Below are 20,220 nucleotides of genomic sequence, written 5' to 3'. Positions count from 1 at the left end.
AAATACCAATAATGAGGTCTGTAACTGAGAAGTTAAATTGGGTATCCTACTCACTTGTTCAGGCAATATGTTATGGAATAATTTTTCTACACAATGCAAAGAAAAGTCAGATTCCTCAAAGTAACCAGAGGAATATATAAATATATAGTATATGTGAGTCTAGGCATGATCTTTTGTGTATATGCCTGCTTGCATGTATGTAAGAGAGAGAGATACTCTATGCAATTTGGGGGAAATGTTAAGTGTGGGTGAATTTCAGGAAATAATTTATTGGGAATTTTCATTGAATCAGTGTGCTTTATATTGGTTACTGGGGTTACTTTTTGCAGACCATAAGGGAGATTATTTTTTTACTCTAAAGTTGTCCTATTTCACATGCATTATCTGGATAGCAACAAACGTTAATAAAAATATATACAATACCAAAATGATACCAACTAATTGGTAAAATGCATTTACTAATGAGATACAAGCAGGGACAAACATCATAATGTAAATATTGGAAAACTAATTGATCTGTTCTTTTCTTTCAACATAAACAATCCAGGCATAGTGAAGTCAGAAGTTGTAAGTGCTACCGGCAAAGTTATTTTCAAATATTTTACTTTATAGTATTGCTAATAATAGGAAAGTTCAACTGCACTATCTCCACTTATTGTGATCTCTATAAAGATATTTATTTCATCTCTAGAGTTTGGTATAACTTAATCATAGACACATTATGTTTAAGTAAGTTTATAACCACATATGAAACGTGTAATGAAGACCCAACATTTGTGTTAGATTTCATGCAGATAAAAATGGGCAACGGAGAAGACTACATGTACATGTATTCCTCAGATATCTGCCAACAAATATGTCTTAGCATAGCTTTTGTTCGTTGTCCTAATCAAAAGTGAACACATGAAAGTGTTTGTAGCACTATCAAAACTCACAGTCCCTATTCAATTACATGAAATTAGGTCGTTGCTTTTCTGAAAATTGATGAAATGCATTTTCCGAATCGCACAGCTCTACTCTTTAATGTCTAGATGTTGAATCACAGAAACAGTACAGACTTCATTTTTATAATTTTTGGATACATCGCAAAATTGAAATGTAGCTTAGATTTGCTGCAAAACTACCTCATTATTCATGTCTTACACCCACCAAGGGGCGAAATGCATCAGTGCATGGGTGATTTCCAGTTAAAATATGTTATAGCAAATTGTGGTATTTAACAACCAGCCTTGTTGCATAATGGTTTTCTACTTTGCGTTATTTTGGCTTAATTTAAATGGTGTATTGGACTCTTTTGTATGAATGTGAAACACGTTTGTGCTGGGATTCAACTATTTTACTTAGTCTAATTTGGTAAGGCAGTTCTGGAGAATGTAATTCTTTACTTTTTACTGACTACTTATATCTTCCGACTGTAGCAGATGGTGTACATTCTGTATTGTATGAAACAGATATAGGCATGGTACATTTCGGCCTGTAGAGGGTGGTATACTGTCTACATTGTGTGAATCCAATATTTACCACTAACATCTTCTGCCTGTAGAGTATTGTGCACTGTCTGCATTGTATGAATTAAAAATGGACAATTTACATCTACTGACAATAATGGATTGAATACTGTCTACATTGTATGAATTAGATACGGACTAAATAAATCTACTGACTATACTTGGTTGTACAGTGACTGCATTTTATAAACTGCATGTAGACAACCTACATATACTGACTATAGCAGGTTGTGAACTGTGTGTTGTATAAACCAGATATGTTCTACACATATTTACCTCTACTATTTGTGTTGATTTCTCCTGAGTGAGAGGTTGTATTTCTGCATTGCTCCCCATTACATCTGAGGAGTTGTCTCCTGTACAGAAAACAAAATGATCTTAGATTCAGCGATGTATTGAATTTGAAACAGAATATTAATTAAAACCTGCAACAAGAGAAACACAAACGGCACATTCTATACCCAATCCATGTTTGATAAGTCTCAAGGCACCAATAATTCATTTTCGTATGAAACAGTTTCATGGTGATGTCAAATCATGGCTGACATGATACAGTTTTATTGTGATCGTCAACACACAGTTGACATGCTAACAATTTGTGGAAATCATCAACACATGGGTGACATGACAGTTTTATGGTGATCATCAAATCATGGCAAACATGAGTTTCATAGTTTCATGATGATCCCCAAACCATGGTTGACATAATAGTTTCATGGTGATCATCAAAGCATGATTGACATGAAACAGTCTGGTGATGATCATCTAAATATAGCTGACATAATACAGTTTCATGATGATCATCTAAACATGGTTGACATAATACAGTTTCCTGATGATCATCTAAACATGGTTGACATAATACAGTTTCATAATGATCATCATAGCATGGTTGACATAATACAGTTTCATAATGATCATCATAGCATGGTTGACATAATACAGTTTCATAATGATCATCTAAACATGGTTGACATAATACAGTTTTGTCATGATCATCATAGCATGGTTGACATAATACAGTTTCATGATGATCATCTAAACATGGCTGACATAATAGAGTTTTGTCATGATCATCATAGCATGGTTGACATAGATAATTCTTCAAACAAATGTGACTCATAACCTATTTTGCATATTTACAGATGTTTCTACTTTATCTTGACAATGACGGGCTATAAAATTGACAGATGTGAAGTATTTACTTTCAAGGTGAAGTGAAAAATGTGCTTATATTACTGTGCTTGTAATTAGATCAGGGATCATCCTGGGCTTCGCCAATGTCGCAAATTGCGATTTTTTTTCCTTACTGGCGACAAAAATATCCCATCTGGCGATTTTTTTGGCGACAGACTTTTTGGTTATTTAATTTGTACATGGATTTTGACTGGATAAATTAAAAGGGAGAATGAAAGGAAGCCACAAACTTGACTAAGCAATGCATTGGAATCAATCTGTTACACAAACGATCCTTTGTTCGTATTGACAACCCTATCTTTGGAGTGCATTGTTACATCATAATCTGCTTATGCTGACATCTGGGCTGAGTACTGTATGCTGTGATACAGTCAATCATGCTACCGAACTATACCTACAACTGACCGACTTCTGAAGACGCGAATAGAACAGATACAATTAATTGAATGGCTAATCCTTCTGTTGCTTTTTTTATGTTTTTTTTTACATATACCAATACAATAGTTTTGCTGAACCTTCATAGAAAACTGATAACCTTTGAAGTACCGACTATTGCATATAAATACAAAGCAAATGGAAAAAATCTCAATCACAATTATATCTGTCGCCAGTGCAGCATTTTACTCATTGATCTTTTCCTTTTGCCATCAATCCGTGTTATGGCTGCAGAGACTTAAACTCCGCAACAAGAAATAGCAAAAAAAAAAACAGTTTTGCATAATTAATAATAATTATTTATTTCTCAAAATACAGGAGTGAAAGAATCCCTAAATTGGGTGTGAATTTATGCTTATATATACGGTCCAATATTGCCAGGTGTTGACTCATGTAAGTTTCATTCGTGGGAATGGAGATCCTAGTTTGCTTGTCGAGAAAATTTATACAGCATTCAGTGATCATTCTTGGGATTTAGGAAGCAATTCACTTCAAGCTTTGTGAAGCTAGCCATGGGGGGGGGGGGGGGCTGCCGAGAGACTACTGGTGTTACCTGTCAGCACTGTAGACTGTGAACGTGGATTCAGTAAGATGAACCTCATAAAAACTGACATCAGAAATAAACTCTGCATCTCATCTCTCGAGAATTTAATGAGAATCAGCATGTACAGATGTGAAAAATTAGATTTTGAAACTGCATTCAACAAGTTGGCAGCCCTAAAATCGCGACGGATCTTCATATAACACTTTGTAACATTTTGTTAATGCTTATTGTAATTAGACTATTAACTAACCCATCTTTTGTAATTTTCATTGCCTGTTACATTCATAGACTAAATTAACACTTCAAAAAGTGTACACTACTTGTTCTGGTGACACTTTTTGAAAACTGGCGACAAAATATTGAGGTTGGCGATTTTTTTGGCAACAGCTTTTTAAAAGCCAGGACCATCCCTGTAGATGATGATGTAAAATAGATTTATAGTACCATAGTTGCTTTCATTTCAGACAATGGGTCAAGTAACACACATTTTTAGTATAGTGCTTGCATTCAGAAGATATACCACATAAAACACAGTTATAACACCATGCTGGTTTTCTGATGATGGACAATGTAACATACTTGTAATATCATGCTTGCATTTAGATAAAGGACTATGTAAAGACACTTATAAACACATTGTTTGCATTCAAATTATGGACAATTTAAATTACAAGAAGTCTTTTAGCACTACCCTTGCATTCATTTCAGATGATGAACCATGTAAACTACACTTCTAGTACCATACGTGCATTCAAATTATCTACCATGTAAATAAAACACTGTAATCATGGGTGCATTTATTTCAGATGATGGACCATGCCACATATATTTATAATACCATGCTTCCTTTTAGATGATGGACCAAGTAACATACACTATTAATACCATGCTTCCATTCGAATGATGGACCATTTAAATTACATTCATCTCAGATGATGAATGGTGTAAATTACATATCTAGTAGCATACATGCATTGAAATGACGGACAATGTAACATAAAATGCTGGTACCATTCTTGCATTCATTTCAGATGATTCGCCATGTAACATACACTTCTAATGCAAATGATGGACCATGTAAAATACAGTTATATTGCCATGCTTGCATTCAGATGAAGGACCATGTAACATACACTTCTAATGCAAATTGATGGACAGTGTAAAATACATTTCTGGTGGCATGGTTACATTCAAACGAAGGACCATATAAAATACACTTCAAATGCCATGTTTGCATTCGAGTTATGGACCAGCCAACATGCACTTCTAGATGAGGGACAATTTCAATGGGTTATATCTTCATGAAAGTACTTCACAACATATATCTTTTTCATTCTACAAGCATATGTTTAACCAACTATAGCAGTGTTTGAACGATACAGACATGGTCCAGATTTTAGATGTGTACCATTTCAATCCGCTCAAACAAATATAGTCTGGACCACTAACATGCAATTCTCGAATCTGACGTGTACATAAGGTCCATACATCAATAACACATTTCTTCAATCTTATCACACACACATGATCTGACCATACTCGTATGTCCCAGTGCTTCGATATATGTTTATTAGATCGGATCTGCACACGATATAGACTACAAAGATGTATTTCTTAAATTTCATTATAATGTTACGTATATTTAATTTAATTTATATTTGATTTGATTTAGATGTTAGTTTGTTAGTTTTACATTGTTTCAATTTATATTTCATTACATGCTATTGTAATTTTATTTACTGGATTTGATATTTTCCAGAAATTCAGTTCAGTTTTTCAAAAACCTAATATTAGAACTTTGTATCTAAAGTTGACCTAGTTCCTGACCTTAAGGCATGATTTAAAGTAAACAATGTTTTTAAATTTTTTTTATATTCTTTCTTAGTGTGGGATTCATAGAGGGAAATCATTTATGTACAGTGACTACGTGACCTTAGACATGTAAATAGCTTCTATGTTGTTCTAGAAACATGTAGCAGTTATTTCGAAATTCTTGTTTTACTGGTAGGTTGACCATCATCCGGGCGTCTGTTTTTGCACAGTAGCTAGATTTAACAGTGTTGTTTACCCAAATAATTTCAGCTGGGCTTTAAACACTGAGACATCAAAAAAAAAATTTGGGACCAGTTTGAGTTTAATATTTTAATATTTCTTCAAATTATTTGGATTATAAGAGATTATGTTTCCCTGGAAATACTTGTGCTCAAACTTAATTTTTGGACAAAGTAATTGAAATTAACAGACTTAAAAAACGCTGGAATACTATATTCTGAAATTCAACAAAGAACTGTAGTCACATCAGTACTACACTGACAATAGCATACATCATTGCCTTCCATTTTGGATTTCATCGGGACTCGAACCCAGATTAATTAGAACATTTTACTACTTGGACTTCTATTTTTTAATTCTTGGATTAAATTTGGATTTGATTCTTAAACCGTATGTTCTTTTTTTTGTTATTTTTACCTTGTTTTTCTAGGAAAACAGATTATTTGTAAATTGTATAATGCTTGTTGTCTTCACTTTTTTCTTGCTGCTGTTCATGAGAGCCTAAATACGTAACAATAGACATATCGCATGGAACTTATATATTGCAGCAATCTGAAAATAGGCACATGGTCAAGACATAGACTCTCTTGTGTGTAATAATCAAGACATAAATATGTTTATCATTAATACTGACCAGAATAGCTAATCCACAATCATAGGTAAAATTTAAACTATGTATTATGTTATTTATAAAACAGATGTTTTTACTGGTCAGGTGAAACGCGAGCTTGATTTTTAACTAGGTCAAGTGAAAAATACAAGTATGCATACTACAGATCATTAACAAAAGCCAGCTAATAATACAAACTGTATATATATATATATATATATATATATATATATATATATATATATATATATATATATATATATATATATATATATATATATATATATATATATATATATATGTATATATATATCATTCTACCAATTTAATGAGCAACATACCTCGTCATTCTTTGCCAGCTTAAACATTACAGGGGACCATATCCTCACTACACACAACCAATATGATGTTGCTTATTCTGGCAATACCGGTATCTATTCTATCCAAGGAAATGGGACAATTCAAAATTCCGAGCCTCCATTAAGGACATTTCCTTCCTCTGCCGTTTTGTCCTCCGACTCTGACTCCATTAACAACATACACCAGTGCTCCAGCATATGTTGATCTTATGAAGAACGGATGATTCCATCTTCAGTTATATTTGCAGCCTGGTGAAGGTACAGATGTTCTGGCCGCCTTCATAATCAGCTCATTGGCGATTCTACCATCTGCACGCCGATCAGTCTTTCATTCAGAACCACATCAGTTTGCAATGATCTCGCTACTTTGGGGATGACATAGCCACACTCCATACTTATGGATTTTGGGTGACCTTTGCTGATACTTGGCAGTTAATAAGCAATATTGTCGCCGCTACTTCACTGTTAGACTTTCGTTCTCTATTGCCATCTTCGAATGGTTGGAACATAGCTTATCTTTTCCCAATCAGAATACCAGTGGGAATGCAGGGGAGTCAATCACATGAATGACCCGAGTGCTAAGTGGAGCTGCTGAGCACACTTTTGCCAATGACGTAACCATAACCACTAGTTCAAATGGCAGAACGAAACTTGGTGCACTCTGACTGCACTCACCTGAAGGACCACTATACGAGCACAGATTTATCTTCTTATCATCCCAATGGATGGAGTACCCAAAGACGCCATCAAGGTGACATACCTCCCGACTCCTTCAACAACCACAGTGTCAATACAGGGACAGTACAAGAAATCAACAAAGGACCCTAGTGCACTTCATGGGACTCAACCTCTGAAATCCGTCCTATCAAAGCTCAACCAATCAAAGCAGTTTTATCGCACCTTTTCTTGGTCCTAAAGGGAAACAACTCTCTATGTTTAATCAGAAATATGTAACTTATGCATCAGATTTAATACAAAATAAATTGTTCTCTTAACAGAAATTAAAATGTTTGGGTTTATTTCAATTTTCAAAGACTTCTATAGACCTCATGGTAATCTGCTTAATTTTCCCAAACTTTCAAGACCATGAAAATGCTACCTCATTTTTCCCAAATTGTCAAAGACCTTCAAAGACTGTAAGAACCCTGTCAATCCTACAATGGTGATTCATCTCCAGTACCCAGACCTTTGCGTTATTGTGTGGGATGTATATTTAACGTCAAGGAACTCGATCCTACAGTAGTAATTTTTCTTCAACAAGGAGTATTCCAGTCGTCAGACCATTGCAACATGGTATGATACTTTCGGAAGTGGTGTTGTCATCAACAAAGCCAGATACATGTTCGTCATATCCCTAGACTCATCAATCCAATGATCGACCCTTTGTCACGAAACAGTCTCTTCATCCCTGGGCTCTCATTCGGATCTGTACCCATTGATGGGCCTCTTTGTTACAGTAGGGAATGCCAAAATCCCATCCTATGTCCCTCTCTTCCTGGACCCAACAGCTTGGACAGTCGATGCCCTATTGTTGGATTGGACTATCTGAATGCATACACTTATCCTCCAACACCTCTGATTCCATATATATAATGAATCTTCACTGTTTTGTTTTATTGTGTCTTATGAATGAATTCAAAATATGATTAAATAAAGGAATGTTACTAAGCTATATATTTATTCCACTGTTTTTGCTATTGTATTTAATTATAAGGATTAACTGTTTTAAATTCAACAAAGTATGGATCGAAACAAATGCTGTGCAAACTTTGTATATGTGAAGCAGTTCATACAGTGTTTGCACAATGTTGTTTCAATTCGTGCGTCCTTGAATTCTGAAAAAATCAACAGTCAATCCTTAATTAGAACAATTAATATAATGAGATGTCTTTCATAAGAATTACCAAAGTTGAAAATAGTTATAAAGTGGATACACGGCCTTTGGAGTACCCTTCCTATATCCTAATGTGTGTAAGTTCTGGAGAAAGTATTTTTGTTGTACAGTAACGAATATAAAGGTTTATATTACCATCTTCGTTCTTTTTTACTATAGCTGTGAACAGGCCTGCCCAAAGCTCTGACTTATGATTGATGGTTTTTGAATCCTCTTGCACAACTTCAAGCAAGCTATCATCCACCTGACCTATAATAAACAACAAAGTACAAACTTAAGTTTTACTTAATTCAGTTTGATGTTGTTTTACGAATAAATATGTTTTCTGATTAATTATGGATGCTTAACCTTCTAAATCATATTCATAAGTATTGTTCCACTTAGTATTTGTATTTGTCTTGGATTTAATTTCATCAATGAACTTTCAGCAGATTTGAATACAAATGATAGGAGTATGTGGCAGGTACAAACTCTGACTCTGATGCCAAATGCTTTGACTAGTCATCTATGTTTAAATCTTTAGTTTTAAAAATTAAACTCTGGCTTCTAATAAATGTTCCACGTACCTTCATTGATTTAACCCTGCCCTTGGACCTGTAGCAGCTATGAAACCATTTTCAATATGCCTTACCAATTTTTAATGTATCAAAACATGCCAAATACAATTTGTGTGGAAAATGGAACTGGCTAAATATATATTTTAAAATTAAAGTAGCAGAAAAGACAAGGACTACGTGAGAGACACTCTCCATCTTTTCTCTTTCTTTAAAAACACTTCTTTGCATTCTAAAGCACATTATGTAATTTAAACCTCTTATCACCTTCATCTCTAATCTGTAATGAACTATCCCGGATAGTACACAGATCATTAGCAAGGTTATCAAGTTCATTGTTTCTTAAAGCATCTACAAAAGTTGCAAGTGCTGTACTGCCTTTATCCATAATTGCTTTCAGGAAGTGAGCTGCCTTTTCTCTTCTTTTAAGGCTTCTGAGTTTTTCAAAAAATTTCTTGTCCAAAATGCCTCCAGTTATAAACGTCTGCTTGAAAAGCAATGGATCAATTTCTTCCACTAAGTTGTCATACTGAAGATTCAAATTCTTTTTGATCATTTGAGGATCCTCTGTGACTGTAAAACTTTCTTGCAGCTCCATCTGTGTATAGCCTCTGTTCTGCCCATCTGCACCTAAATGTAAAAGACAAAACTAAGATTTAATACTTCAAATATTTGCAAAGAAACAAATTCTAAGAGGAGTCAACAGGAAACTTTCAATTTCATTAAAAAGAATTGTGGTAAATAACATTTTAAGGGGCATTACTACAAGTGGACTGGGCAAAAGATGCTTAACAATAACAATAAAACCAACAGATTGCCACGATTACTCAAAAACGTCAATGCAGTATTAAAACTCATTATGTCAATGATCACAACGAAGATTTAATCGTTCAAGTATTTGCTAAAAAACACGCTCTTGTTAACCGGAGTCAAAAATCAACTTACACCTTCATTAAGAAAAGAACTGCAGGAAATAATATTTTTACTGTTACTGGGCAATAGGAATAAAACCCACAGATTGTCACGACTACTCAAAAACTTCTATGCAATATTAATAATCATTATGTCAAAGAGCACAAATATTTACATGGAATGAATAGTTCAATATTGATTCTCCAATGATGATTGACATATTAAAATAATTCAAGTAATAATCAGCTAAATACAAAATTCATAGCTACTATGAGCTATTTATTATTGGTTCTATTTTGCATTATATCTTTCTTTGCTTTAAATGTCTCCCACAGACTTATGAGAAAAGTTTCCTAGGGTGCCAAACCAATGTAAAATGATCAAAACTAAATACAAAGATCTTTTCAGTTTTCACATTACCTTCAGACTGTGATTCTTTGTCAAAGCAATACACTTGTACATTTATAGACATTTCACCATCAGGAAGAGATCTGAATATACTCTTTCTCTTCAACAGATCCGATACAAAGTTTCCAATTCCATCGTGCTCAACGAAAAATAGTAATCCTTCTTTTGTAAGGTTGCTCAGTGGCCTAAGAAATACGACGATACTTCCAGTTTCAACTGTCAGACAATGTGATGTCATGTTATAGTAAAATAGTATGCGGCCATTGTCCAAATAAGCTCTAGTTTCTGACTCTGTCTCATGCATTATGCATCCATCCTTCAATAGCTCCAGCTTCATTTTATAGGAGACTATACTGGACACCACAGCTGAAATATATCCATCATAGGTATTTGAGTAATATCTATATAGTTTTGCTACTTTGTTCATGCAAGTAAACAATGTAATGTTGAGGGATATATAATAAGTGACATGTCTGATTCCGAAGCCCAAACTGCATCACATATTTTCAATATAGTAAACAAGCAAGATTTTAGTGAGGAAATCAAATGCACCATGTTGTGCAGTGTATTCTCACTCCATTGCTATTGCAATTAGATAACTATAGGGCGAATAATAAGAGAGCAATCTAATATGCATATCATAAAGGAATGAATACATTCCACATTAAATCAGTTTGATATAAACCTTAAATTATTTTTTCCAAATAGCAACCCCAAAATAAACTTTATTTATGTGACAAGCTTTAATTAAACTTGTCTGATGCTCTTTAATTATCAAAAGATGCTTGGCACATTTTAGATTGAAACATCCTTCTATTTCAAATTTCTGACTGAATAATTCAGCGTCTATGTAAAATGCACACACACACACACACACACATAGATATTTTTTTCAGGCTATGCATGACTGCCAGTATATTGCAAAATTCTTCTGAGGGATTCAGGGGATTTTTAAACTATGTAATATGCATATATATATATATATATATATATATATATATATATATATATATATATATATATATATATATATATATATATATATATTTGTTTTTGTTTTTTTTTTCTTCAGGCTATACATGACTGCCAATATAAGTGTTTGAGCATGAAGCACCAAAAACCCAGTAATAACCACTAACCCAAGGTAATGGTTTCTCACATAATAACACTGGCTGAGTTTGAGACCCGAACCTGCTCTGAGAGAAGTGAGATATCAATCATCAGTCAAGACAAGTGTATTAGACAATGTGGCCACCCAGGGCCCCCAGCCATCGCCATGGTTTAGGTTTGAATTTCTATGGTATCCTAAGTAGTTACACATCTGGATTGGTGGTCCTTGGCTTTCACAGACATATTGTAAGGTATTAAGGAGCCCGAGTATAACAATGCAAGAGCATTATTGCATGATGGTTCCCTACCACAACAGTATTACAAGTTTCAACAAACATATGCATATATGATGACATCACTCACTGTCTGCCAAAGAGAAATGACCTGAAGTTACATTAACATATGATAACTATTCTAATTTCTCAACGTGCCAACTGTGGTTGCCATAACACAAAAACAACAGCTCTGTCTATATCGCCAATTTTAGATGCTATATTGTGAAAAGAAACAGCTTTGTCTATATTGCCAACTTTAGACACTATAATGAAAAATAACAGTTTTGTCTGTATTTCTGATAAGCAACAAATACGGTTTGGGAAATATTTTGCAAATAGGAGGTGACATTGACAAAACAAAAGTTAAATAACTGTGTTTTATTTTTAAATCTGTTGAAATAATTTGGACATCTAATAACAGAGAGAAATAGAATATACCACAGTCAAGAAGAGTTGCTAGGAACTGTTGTACTGACATTGTCAAAAAACAAAAATGCCCCAAAATGACAAATCCAATAGACAAATATAAATATTGAGTTTAAATGCAAACTTTAGGACTATACAAGCTAGCAAGTTAATAATTTATCATTAAATGTGAATATACATACCATTAGATTCTTCATCATGGGTCGTAGTCCATGGACCACGGGTCCATTCAATTCGCTTCCTCAGCTCTTGAACTACTACATCTTGTTTAGTTTCATTCAGGGCATGAAGAAAATGTGAAAATGCCTCAGGAAGCTTTGGTTTGATCCTTTGCAGGAGCTCTTTTACAACTTGCCTTCTTCTCAATTTGCAAATGTCATCACACTCTTCCGCAGACAAAAGGCTTATCTTCTCAAAGAAAGTCAAAAGATTTTTTGGATAAAGCTCTTCTAAAAGATAGACTTCAACTGATTGCCATGCTTCATTGAGCTCTTTTGCTGTGAAATTCCACTCGGTTGTCACTTCTGTAAATTAAATAAGGTTTAATGTGTTGAGGAAAATATATAATTTGACACTAGAAAATGATACAGCATGTTACGCCTTTTAAAAATAAATTAGTTGAAAAAATAGGAAGGAAACAGGCAGAGGGATCTATATTCTACCATGAGATGAAACGTTGATTCTTCACAGCTTTCAATGTTTCTTATGTTTTATTTATGTTACATAACATTTTGCTTTTGTCATTTTTGATGTGCATATTAAATGGAGCAAAACTGTAACTATAACAACATCAGCCCTCCCCCCCCCCGGTCATATATGCTAAGTTAAATGATTTCTAGTGCATATTTTCTCAAGCATATCATGATTTCGAAAACATTACAAAACAAATACATGTACTATATAAAAACTTATATTTCTTAAAGTTTCTTCTATACATTTGAATGCTATTATAACAATGTAATTTTTTTAGTTTTGTCCGTAACATTAAATGTGCTATTAAAATGTGTAACAGTTTTGAAAGAGGTGGTGAGAGTTGTGAACATGCCCTAGAGAGCTATTCAAGCTATACTTGAAGTCATTTCTTCAAAAGCTAAATCAACTTATTACTATACCAAGCCAATAGATTAACTGGCAATGATATCTAGCTTTCTGTTTATTCAGTTTGAATAATACAATTAAAATTACAGCAAAGTTAGAATTCTGCAGATTTACTCTCAGACGAAACATAAACAAAGTACTTAAAACGGCATTAAAATTAATATTGTGCTGGATGTATTATTCAATAATGCTGGAGAAATTAAACAAATGTACTGTCATAAATATTAAAATGAGAATAGATAGTAACAGTTGTGTTCCAGCTAGAAAGAAATAAAGGAGTATGAGTCCATTTACTCCCCCTGTGCACCCCAGTGCCATCTTTTTCTGCATAATATATATTTCTTAAAATCATTTTTCATATGTCTCATTAGTCAATCTACTAGCTTTATCTGAAGCAAAATCCAACTCAACTCAGATGATGCCTGAGATGGCAGATGTATTTTCTTACCTGAACTTAACTTTAAGTGGCATTACTACAAGCGATCTTGCTTGGAAGCATCTATCTCATTAAAGCTTCATTAATTCAAAGATGGCATACATGTAACTGGTTCTTTCTGCCACATTCACACTTAATTATAGGTGTAAAAGTCAAAATATTCTTAAATAATATGAAATAAAAATAACTTACAATTTCAGAACTGTTGCTTGGGGGAAAAACACTGATGGTACAACTATGCCAATTAAAATATGTAGACTTTCACTGGTTAAAATTCAGGATAGAAAAGTTGCATAGTATAACCATATAATAACTTGTTTTGGCAGAAAGCACATCTTTCAATTATAGCTAATGAGAGGCTGTATAATTACCAGGACTTATGCTATGAAATATTGCATCAATAAATACACAGAAAAATAAAAACCATAGCCATTGACATTTCATCAGCTGCAGGAAAACAATTGATAAAATTTAAAAAGACATAAGAAATACATTACTTTTTAACAATAAAATCCTCGTAATCAATATAACATATTGCAATTTTAACAGTATTTTTTATGTGTTTAATTAAAAAATATTTCCTGTGTAATGCAAATGCATATGATATTGTACAACTTTTCCTATTTGTCATTGGTAATTAAATGCAGCTCACTGTGCCTTTTTCATATTCAGGAATTAGTCATCCAGGTCTTACAAGTCCATTCCATTTTTGTAACAAATACTTGAGGCAGACTGCCATTCTTAAAAGACCCTCTTTCTCTGTTTGATACCTGGCATATTCAACAAATGTAAAAGGTACATGTCTATTACACTGATACAGTCAACACACGGATGTCACTTGGTTATTAAAAGTAAATGGTTGTAATTATTAACGTAAACAAAGGAGTGTCACTGGGTTTACACTATTTTCAGATACCACAAATATTTGCATCTCTTGACCAAGCCCCTTTATACAAAATGCAACCTCTCTCATCTCACCAATAGAATTGTGTTTTTAGCTTCTAACACTTGCAAAATGCTTGCTCACATTGAGTTATCAGCTCCACAGCATGGACGACAAGCTGTATCTCCTTTTAGTATCCCAGTCAATGTCTCTCAAATCACTGTGTTAATTACATTATATACTCGCGTATAAGCTTGTTTGCACATAAGCCAAACCCCTCAACAAAACAGATAAAGACATTAAAAAGTGCATGACCCACGCAAAAGTCAAACCATAAGTTTGTGACGATATCACAAGATGTACTCTGTAATTAATAAATGCATTTATTTAGCAAGCTTTTATTAACAAACAATACGCGTGCGTCTCTCGGTTTGGCATGTATGATTATTACATGGTAATGTATAAGTCAATATAATTTGTTTTAAACGCCAATTAATTTATTTAATTTATTTAATTTTATGTCTGCATATAATTCCAATATTTGCATAATTTGATCGGACGATGACAAGAATTAAGCATTCGCATGTAGCTATAAAAGTACTTTTCTCTTTCATCTCTATCTAATTATTGTTTGTTTATGCATTATTTCTTTAGAATTTGACATCAATGCACCAGAACATGTTTTTATTTTGCCTTGAAATTATACAAACCTAACCCAGTATAAAAACAATGAACAACAATAAGATTTGGTTAAATGCTTGCATATAGGCTAGTGAGCATATTTACATAATGGCATCAGCGCATGTACAATGAAGACTTGAACTCGCGCTTAATGAAGTTGTTAGCTTGAATTTAAATTATAGACACCACTGCATTAAACTTAAATAATATCTCCAATACAATAATAATGTCTCAGAAATAATGCTCCAAAAAGTATTGTAATACTATATGTATTAGCCGTTAGTCAATCTATTAATCAGATTTTAGACTTTATTATTATTATTCTCTCACAAACATGTAACAGGTATGTGAATACATACTGGTTACGTACCTTGTACAATTAAACGTGTGTACGTTTTCATATAAGTTACCTCAATTTGTAGGACTGCATGTATGATTGAAAAAAGTAACTCATGAGTGCGTTGATCAGCGTAACTGAAATATCTATGTACGTCTAGAATCAATGTGATCAGGAAGAAATTCAATTTGGTAGAGTGTGTGTGATTTGGATTTTTAACATAGCTTTAACAATTGTTCAGTCATATCGCTGCATATGTCTGTAGTGTGGCAGTTCATAGTGATGTCTAGCACTGGGGCATCATACCGCAGGCATGTAGCATGATGTCCCACCCAGTCACATTATCTTGACAACAGGCCGACCAGTCCTAACACTAACCTCTCAATGCTGAGTGCCAAGCAAAGCAGCTGTTAGTACCAGTTGTGTATGTCTTTGGTATGACTCGGCCGGGAATCGAACCCGTGACCTCCTGCATCTGAGGCAGACGCCCTAACTACTAGGCCACCACAGCAGTCAATTTGGTAGAAACAATTAATAACAAAAACTATGCATCTAATTTTTGGGGTTGAATAAACAAGGATGTGGGTCACGCTCAGCACGATGTGCACTAGGTACTATATATTATATTATAGTCCAGTTTCCGTGGTAAATGCAAACCTGCCTGTGAATTATTAAGTCTTTTTTACCTTTATTTAGTTCATTTTTGGGGAAATCAAAAAATATGCACAGGAAACTAGTAACAAAAAGAAATCATAGCAGTTTAGAAGAGTTTATTAACATGCGTATTGAAAGATGTGGTCACTGCTAGGGGTGAAACGATACACCTGTGCTGCATAACGATATAATTCACGATACAAAGCCTGCGATACGATACACATTGGAACTTGATAGTATTTCTATTAAATAAATTGTGGCAGTTCATAGTGATGTCTAGCACTGGGGCATCATGCCGCAGACATCAAGCATGATGTCCCACCCAGTCACTTTATCCAAGCAAGGCAGCAGTTAGTACCAGTTGTGTATGTCTTTGGTATGACTCGGTCGGGGATCGAACTCGTGACCTCCCGCATCTGAGGCAGACGCCCTAACTACTAGGCCACAGGAACGGTGAATTTGGTAGAAACAATTAATAATAAAAACTCTCCATCTAATTTTTGGGGGTGAATAAACAAGGATGTGTGTCGCACTCAGCACGATGTGCATTAGGTACTATATGTTATATTACAGTCCGGTTTCCGTGGTAAACGCAAACCTGCCTGAGAATTATTAAGTCTTTTTTACCTTTATTTAGTTCATTTTGGGGAAATCAAAAAATGTGCACAGGCAAACTAGTAATAAAAAGAAATCATAGTAGTTTAGAAGAGTTTATTCAAGTCTTTAATGAAAGAGCTGGTCGCTGCTAGGGGTGAAACGATAAACCTCTGCCGCATAAAAGTATGATTCACGATACACAGCCTGCAATATGATAGATATTGATACACAATGGAACTTGATAGTATTTCTATCTTTGGAAAGTAGATGGTACTCTTTTATTTACGTTTACATTCTGGTTGTATTTCCTGTTTTCAGATTACTGATATACATGGTTGTCAATGAGTTTTATAAAGCGTGTTATGCCATTAAATGATGGCTCCATTTAACTCACCTCAGCTACCAGGCCCTTTGTGTTGCACAGCATGAATGCTCTGAAAACATCTTATTAGCACGTCTATGTCTCACTTAATCTTGAAAGACATTACGATGTTAACCTCAAACCAGAACAAATAATGCAATTTCCTCGTGCAAGGAAAATCTCTTCTAGAACAAATCCGAGCATGGAAATGATGATGAATACCAACAAAGTGTATGACACCGTATTTCCTGCAGATGCAAATGAAAGACTGCTGTGACCACATGTACTTGTGTTTGTTAGGCAACGAATGAAAGCTAATAACAACACCCAGTACTATTCTACATTATGTTTAGCTTACACTCCACTTTCTTAGAGATCTCTTGAAATCAACATTTTTAAAAGCGGTCATCTCTAGTTGTAGAAACATTAATATGTTAATCTCTATTATTTCTGATCATTCTCTGTTCCTTATCTGTGTATGTATATTGTTCTTTGCTTCCTACTGATGGGGCATATAAACATAGCTAGCTTTGTCAGCTTGAATATGTTAGGAAACTGGTCTTTATGACTGTTATGTACAATTTTCCACAGATCACATATATTATTTTTCAGATACATATGGTATAAAGTAGGATTTTGTTGCTAATATAAACTTACTTTGTTGAGTCAGTAGTTTACTGATTATGCCACATTTATGCTGTATTAGGGTATTTAGCCAATCAATGCCATAGTCTGCTGTATTTGGGTATTTAGCCAATCAATGCCATAGTCTGCTGTATTAGGGTATTTAGCCAATTAATGCCATAGTCTGCTGTATTAGGGTATTTAGCCCATCAATGCCATAGTCTGCTGTATTAGAGTATTTAGCCCATCAATGCCATATTCTGCTGTGTTAGGGTATTTAGCCCATCAATGCCATATTTTGCTGTATTAGGGTATTTAGACCATTAATGCCATAGTCTGCCGTATTAGGGTATTTAGGGTATTTAGCCCATCAATGCCCATCAATGCCACAGTCTGCTGTATTAGGGTATTTAGCCCATCAATGCCCATCAATGAATGTCATAGTCTGCTTGTATGGACAGAAGTATTCAAATAAATATCATTATTTATTCAGTTTACCTTAAGCCTGATCTGGATATGTTTGTAGCATATGTAGCATACGATCTGCAGGGCTAAACTGTATTTTAATGAGACTCAGTATTATCCCTTTCTACATTCAATTTCAAAATACCGCTGAAAGGGAGATTCACTGTAAAGTCCTCATTACTTGTCCATCCAACAAGGACATCTGACTTATAAAAACACTGACTGAAAGCCATTTGAATTTCATATCAACCAAAGTTGCTCTGAAATGCTTCCTTTTTGATACCTACATGACTCATAAGCACTGTTGATGCTATAATCAGCTCAAACAAAAAAACCCATTGGTATTCTCTTGTCTCTCAAGAGCTTGTTTGCAGGCAATATGCTACATTAATTTCTGACTGGTATTCATTGTTTAACCTGGACCAGAACAAGCAATAACCACCAATGAGAATTCAATGGAGCATATTCCACCGTGCGACGCACAGGTATTGTAACATTCAACTCAACCAAAGTGGACAAGATACATTTCAACGTAGACATTTCATACAAATGATGAGTAGGGAAATTCGTTATACATGTAGAATACATTTGGAATATATAGTATGCAGAACATGCTGCTGGGTTAAGATAATTAAAATGGAATTGGGAGAGGGGCATATTACAAACCATGTCACTTTATGTTAATTTGTAGACGGCGAGGGAGTATTCTCAATAGTCTTTTTCATTTTTACTAATAAAAATGAGTGCATCTGACTGCAAATGCAAATTCACCTCTAGCCGCTGCTTTGTGACCTGTATCAATCATGCCAATTTTGTCTTTGTATATTTTGTGTCTACAACTTAAACATTTTGAAGAATTTAGCCTGGTTGGTGCATAAGCATTCCCCTCCCTTTCAAGGCTTTCACGTTTTTCTATATACTGGGACAACAAAATTTCTGCTTTCGTTAAAACACTAACTGAAAGCTATTTGAATGTCATATAAAGCAAAATTGCTCTGAAATGCTTCCTTTCTGATAACTACATGACTTGTAAGCACTTTTGATGCTATCATCAGCTCACACAAACAAACCCGTTATTTTCTAGTCTCTCAAGAGCATGTTTGCAGGCAATACACACTTCTAATCTCTCGAGACGATGTTGTACCCACTGTATGTCTCAGCTAGAGTAACTGAAAAAGGCCTGTTATTTCTTACCTGGTGGCAAAGTTCTTCCCTGTAAAGACACTTGATATTCTTCATGGATAGTCAGATCTGATAACTTTGAATGTATTTTTTGAGATGGATCCATCTTTTGCTGCAAAGAAAAGTAAAACTAATAACAACGCATTTACATGCTTTCCTTTCCACCAAGTAGTTTTCATTTATACTGCTTCCCACAGAAAAACAATACAGAAAGAATTAATTAAGGATAGGTTTACAGTTTGCAGTTTGTTATTCTAAACTGCACAACGCAGATGAACAATAAACTGATTTATTATTTCAGATGTTCCATATTATATTTTGTCAGCAATATAAAGATGTAAATTTTTATACAGATTTTATCAAGTTTTTGTGATCATGGACACGACACAATGGAGAAGGTTTACCTTAAATATGATGCCCAAAGTTGGTCTGATATTGTGCACCTGGTAGACACTGGTTTAAAAGATGAATGAAGTAATCATATAGGTGCCTAGGATTCAACGACATGAATGTCATGATAATGTCCAGCTCTTTGGTAGATATTGGTTTTGTTTGTCATGATTTGTTGCTTAAGTATGTTTCTGATTTGAGTCATTTAAGCTAACTAAATGGTGGAAT

At 34.2% G+C, this 20,220-nt stretch overlaps 2 protein-coding genes across 3 annotated transcripts in view; both read right to left on the bottom strand.

The window, feature by feature from the left end:
- LOC149784730 (uncharacterized) overlaps nucleotides 1-20,220 on the bottom strand; it is a 384,805-nt gene that overhangs the window by 61,214 nt on the left and 303,371 nt on the right. The gene's annotated exons all lie outside the window — the stretch shown is intronic.
- Nucleotides 1-20,220, bottom strand: part of LOC149784731 (uncharacterized) — a 127,463-nt gene that overhangs the window by 18,794 nt on the left and 88,449 nt on the right. For both annotated transcript variants that reach the window (XM_089932757.1, XM_089932758.1), the window contains exons 12-17: nucleotides 19,615-19,714; nucleotides 12,467-12,808; nucleotides 10,486-10,839; nucleotides 9,421-9,783; nucleotides 8,735-8,848; nucleotides 1,785-1,864 (exon numbers count right to left, since the gene is read on the bottom strand). In XM_089932757.1, coding sequence (XP_089788883.1) covers nucleotides 1,785-1,864; nucleotides 8,735-8,848; nucleotides 9,421-9,783; nucleotides 10,486-10,839; nucleotides 12,467-12,808; nucleotides 19,615-19,714 — 1,353 coding nt within the window. The remainder of the gene's footprint in view (nucleotides 1-1,784; nucleotides 1,865-8,734; nucleotides 8,849-9,420; nucleotides 9,784-10,485; nucleotides 10,840-12,466; nucleotides 12,809-19,614; nucleotides 19,715-20,220) is intronic.

The sequence above is a fragment of the Sinohyriopsis cumingii genome, chromosome 14, assembly GCF_028554795.1.
Source record: "Sinohyriopsis cumingii isolate HCF-2022 chromosome 14, ASM2855479v2, whole genome shotgun sequence".
Lineage (NCBI taxonomy): Eukaryota > Metazoa > Mollusca > Bivalvia > Unionida > Unionidae > Sinohyriopsis > Sinohyriopsis cumingii.
This window is presented reverse-complemented; position numbering and strand designations above follow the sequence as displayed.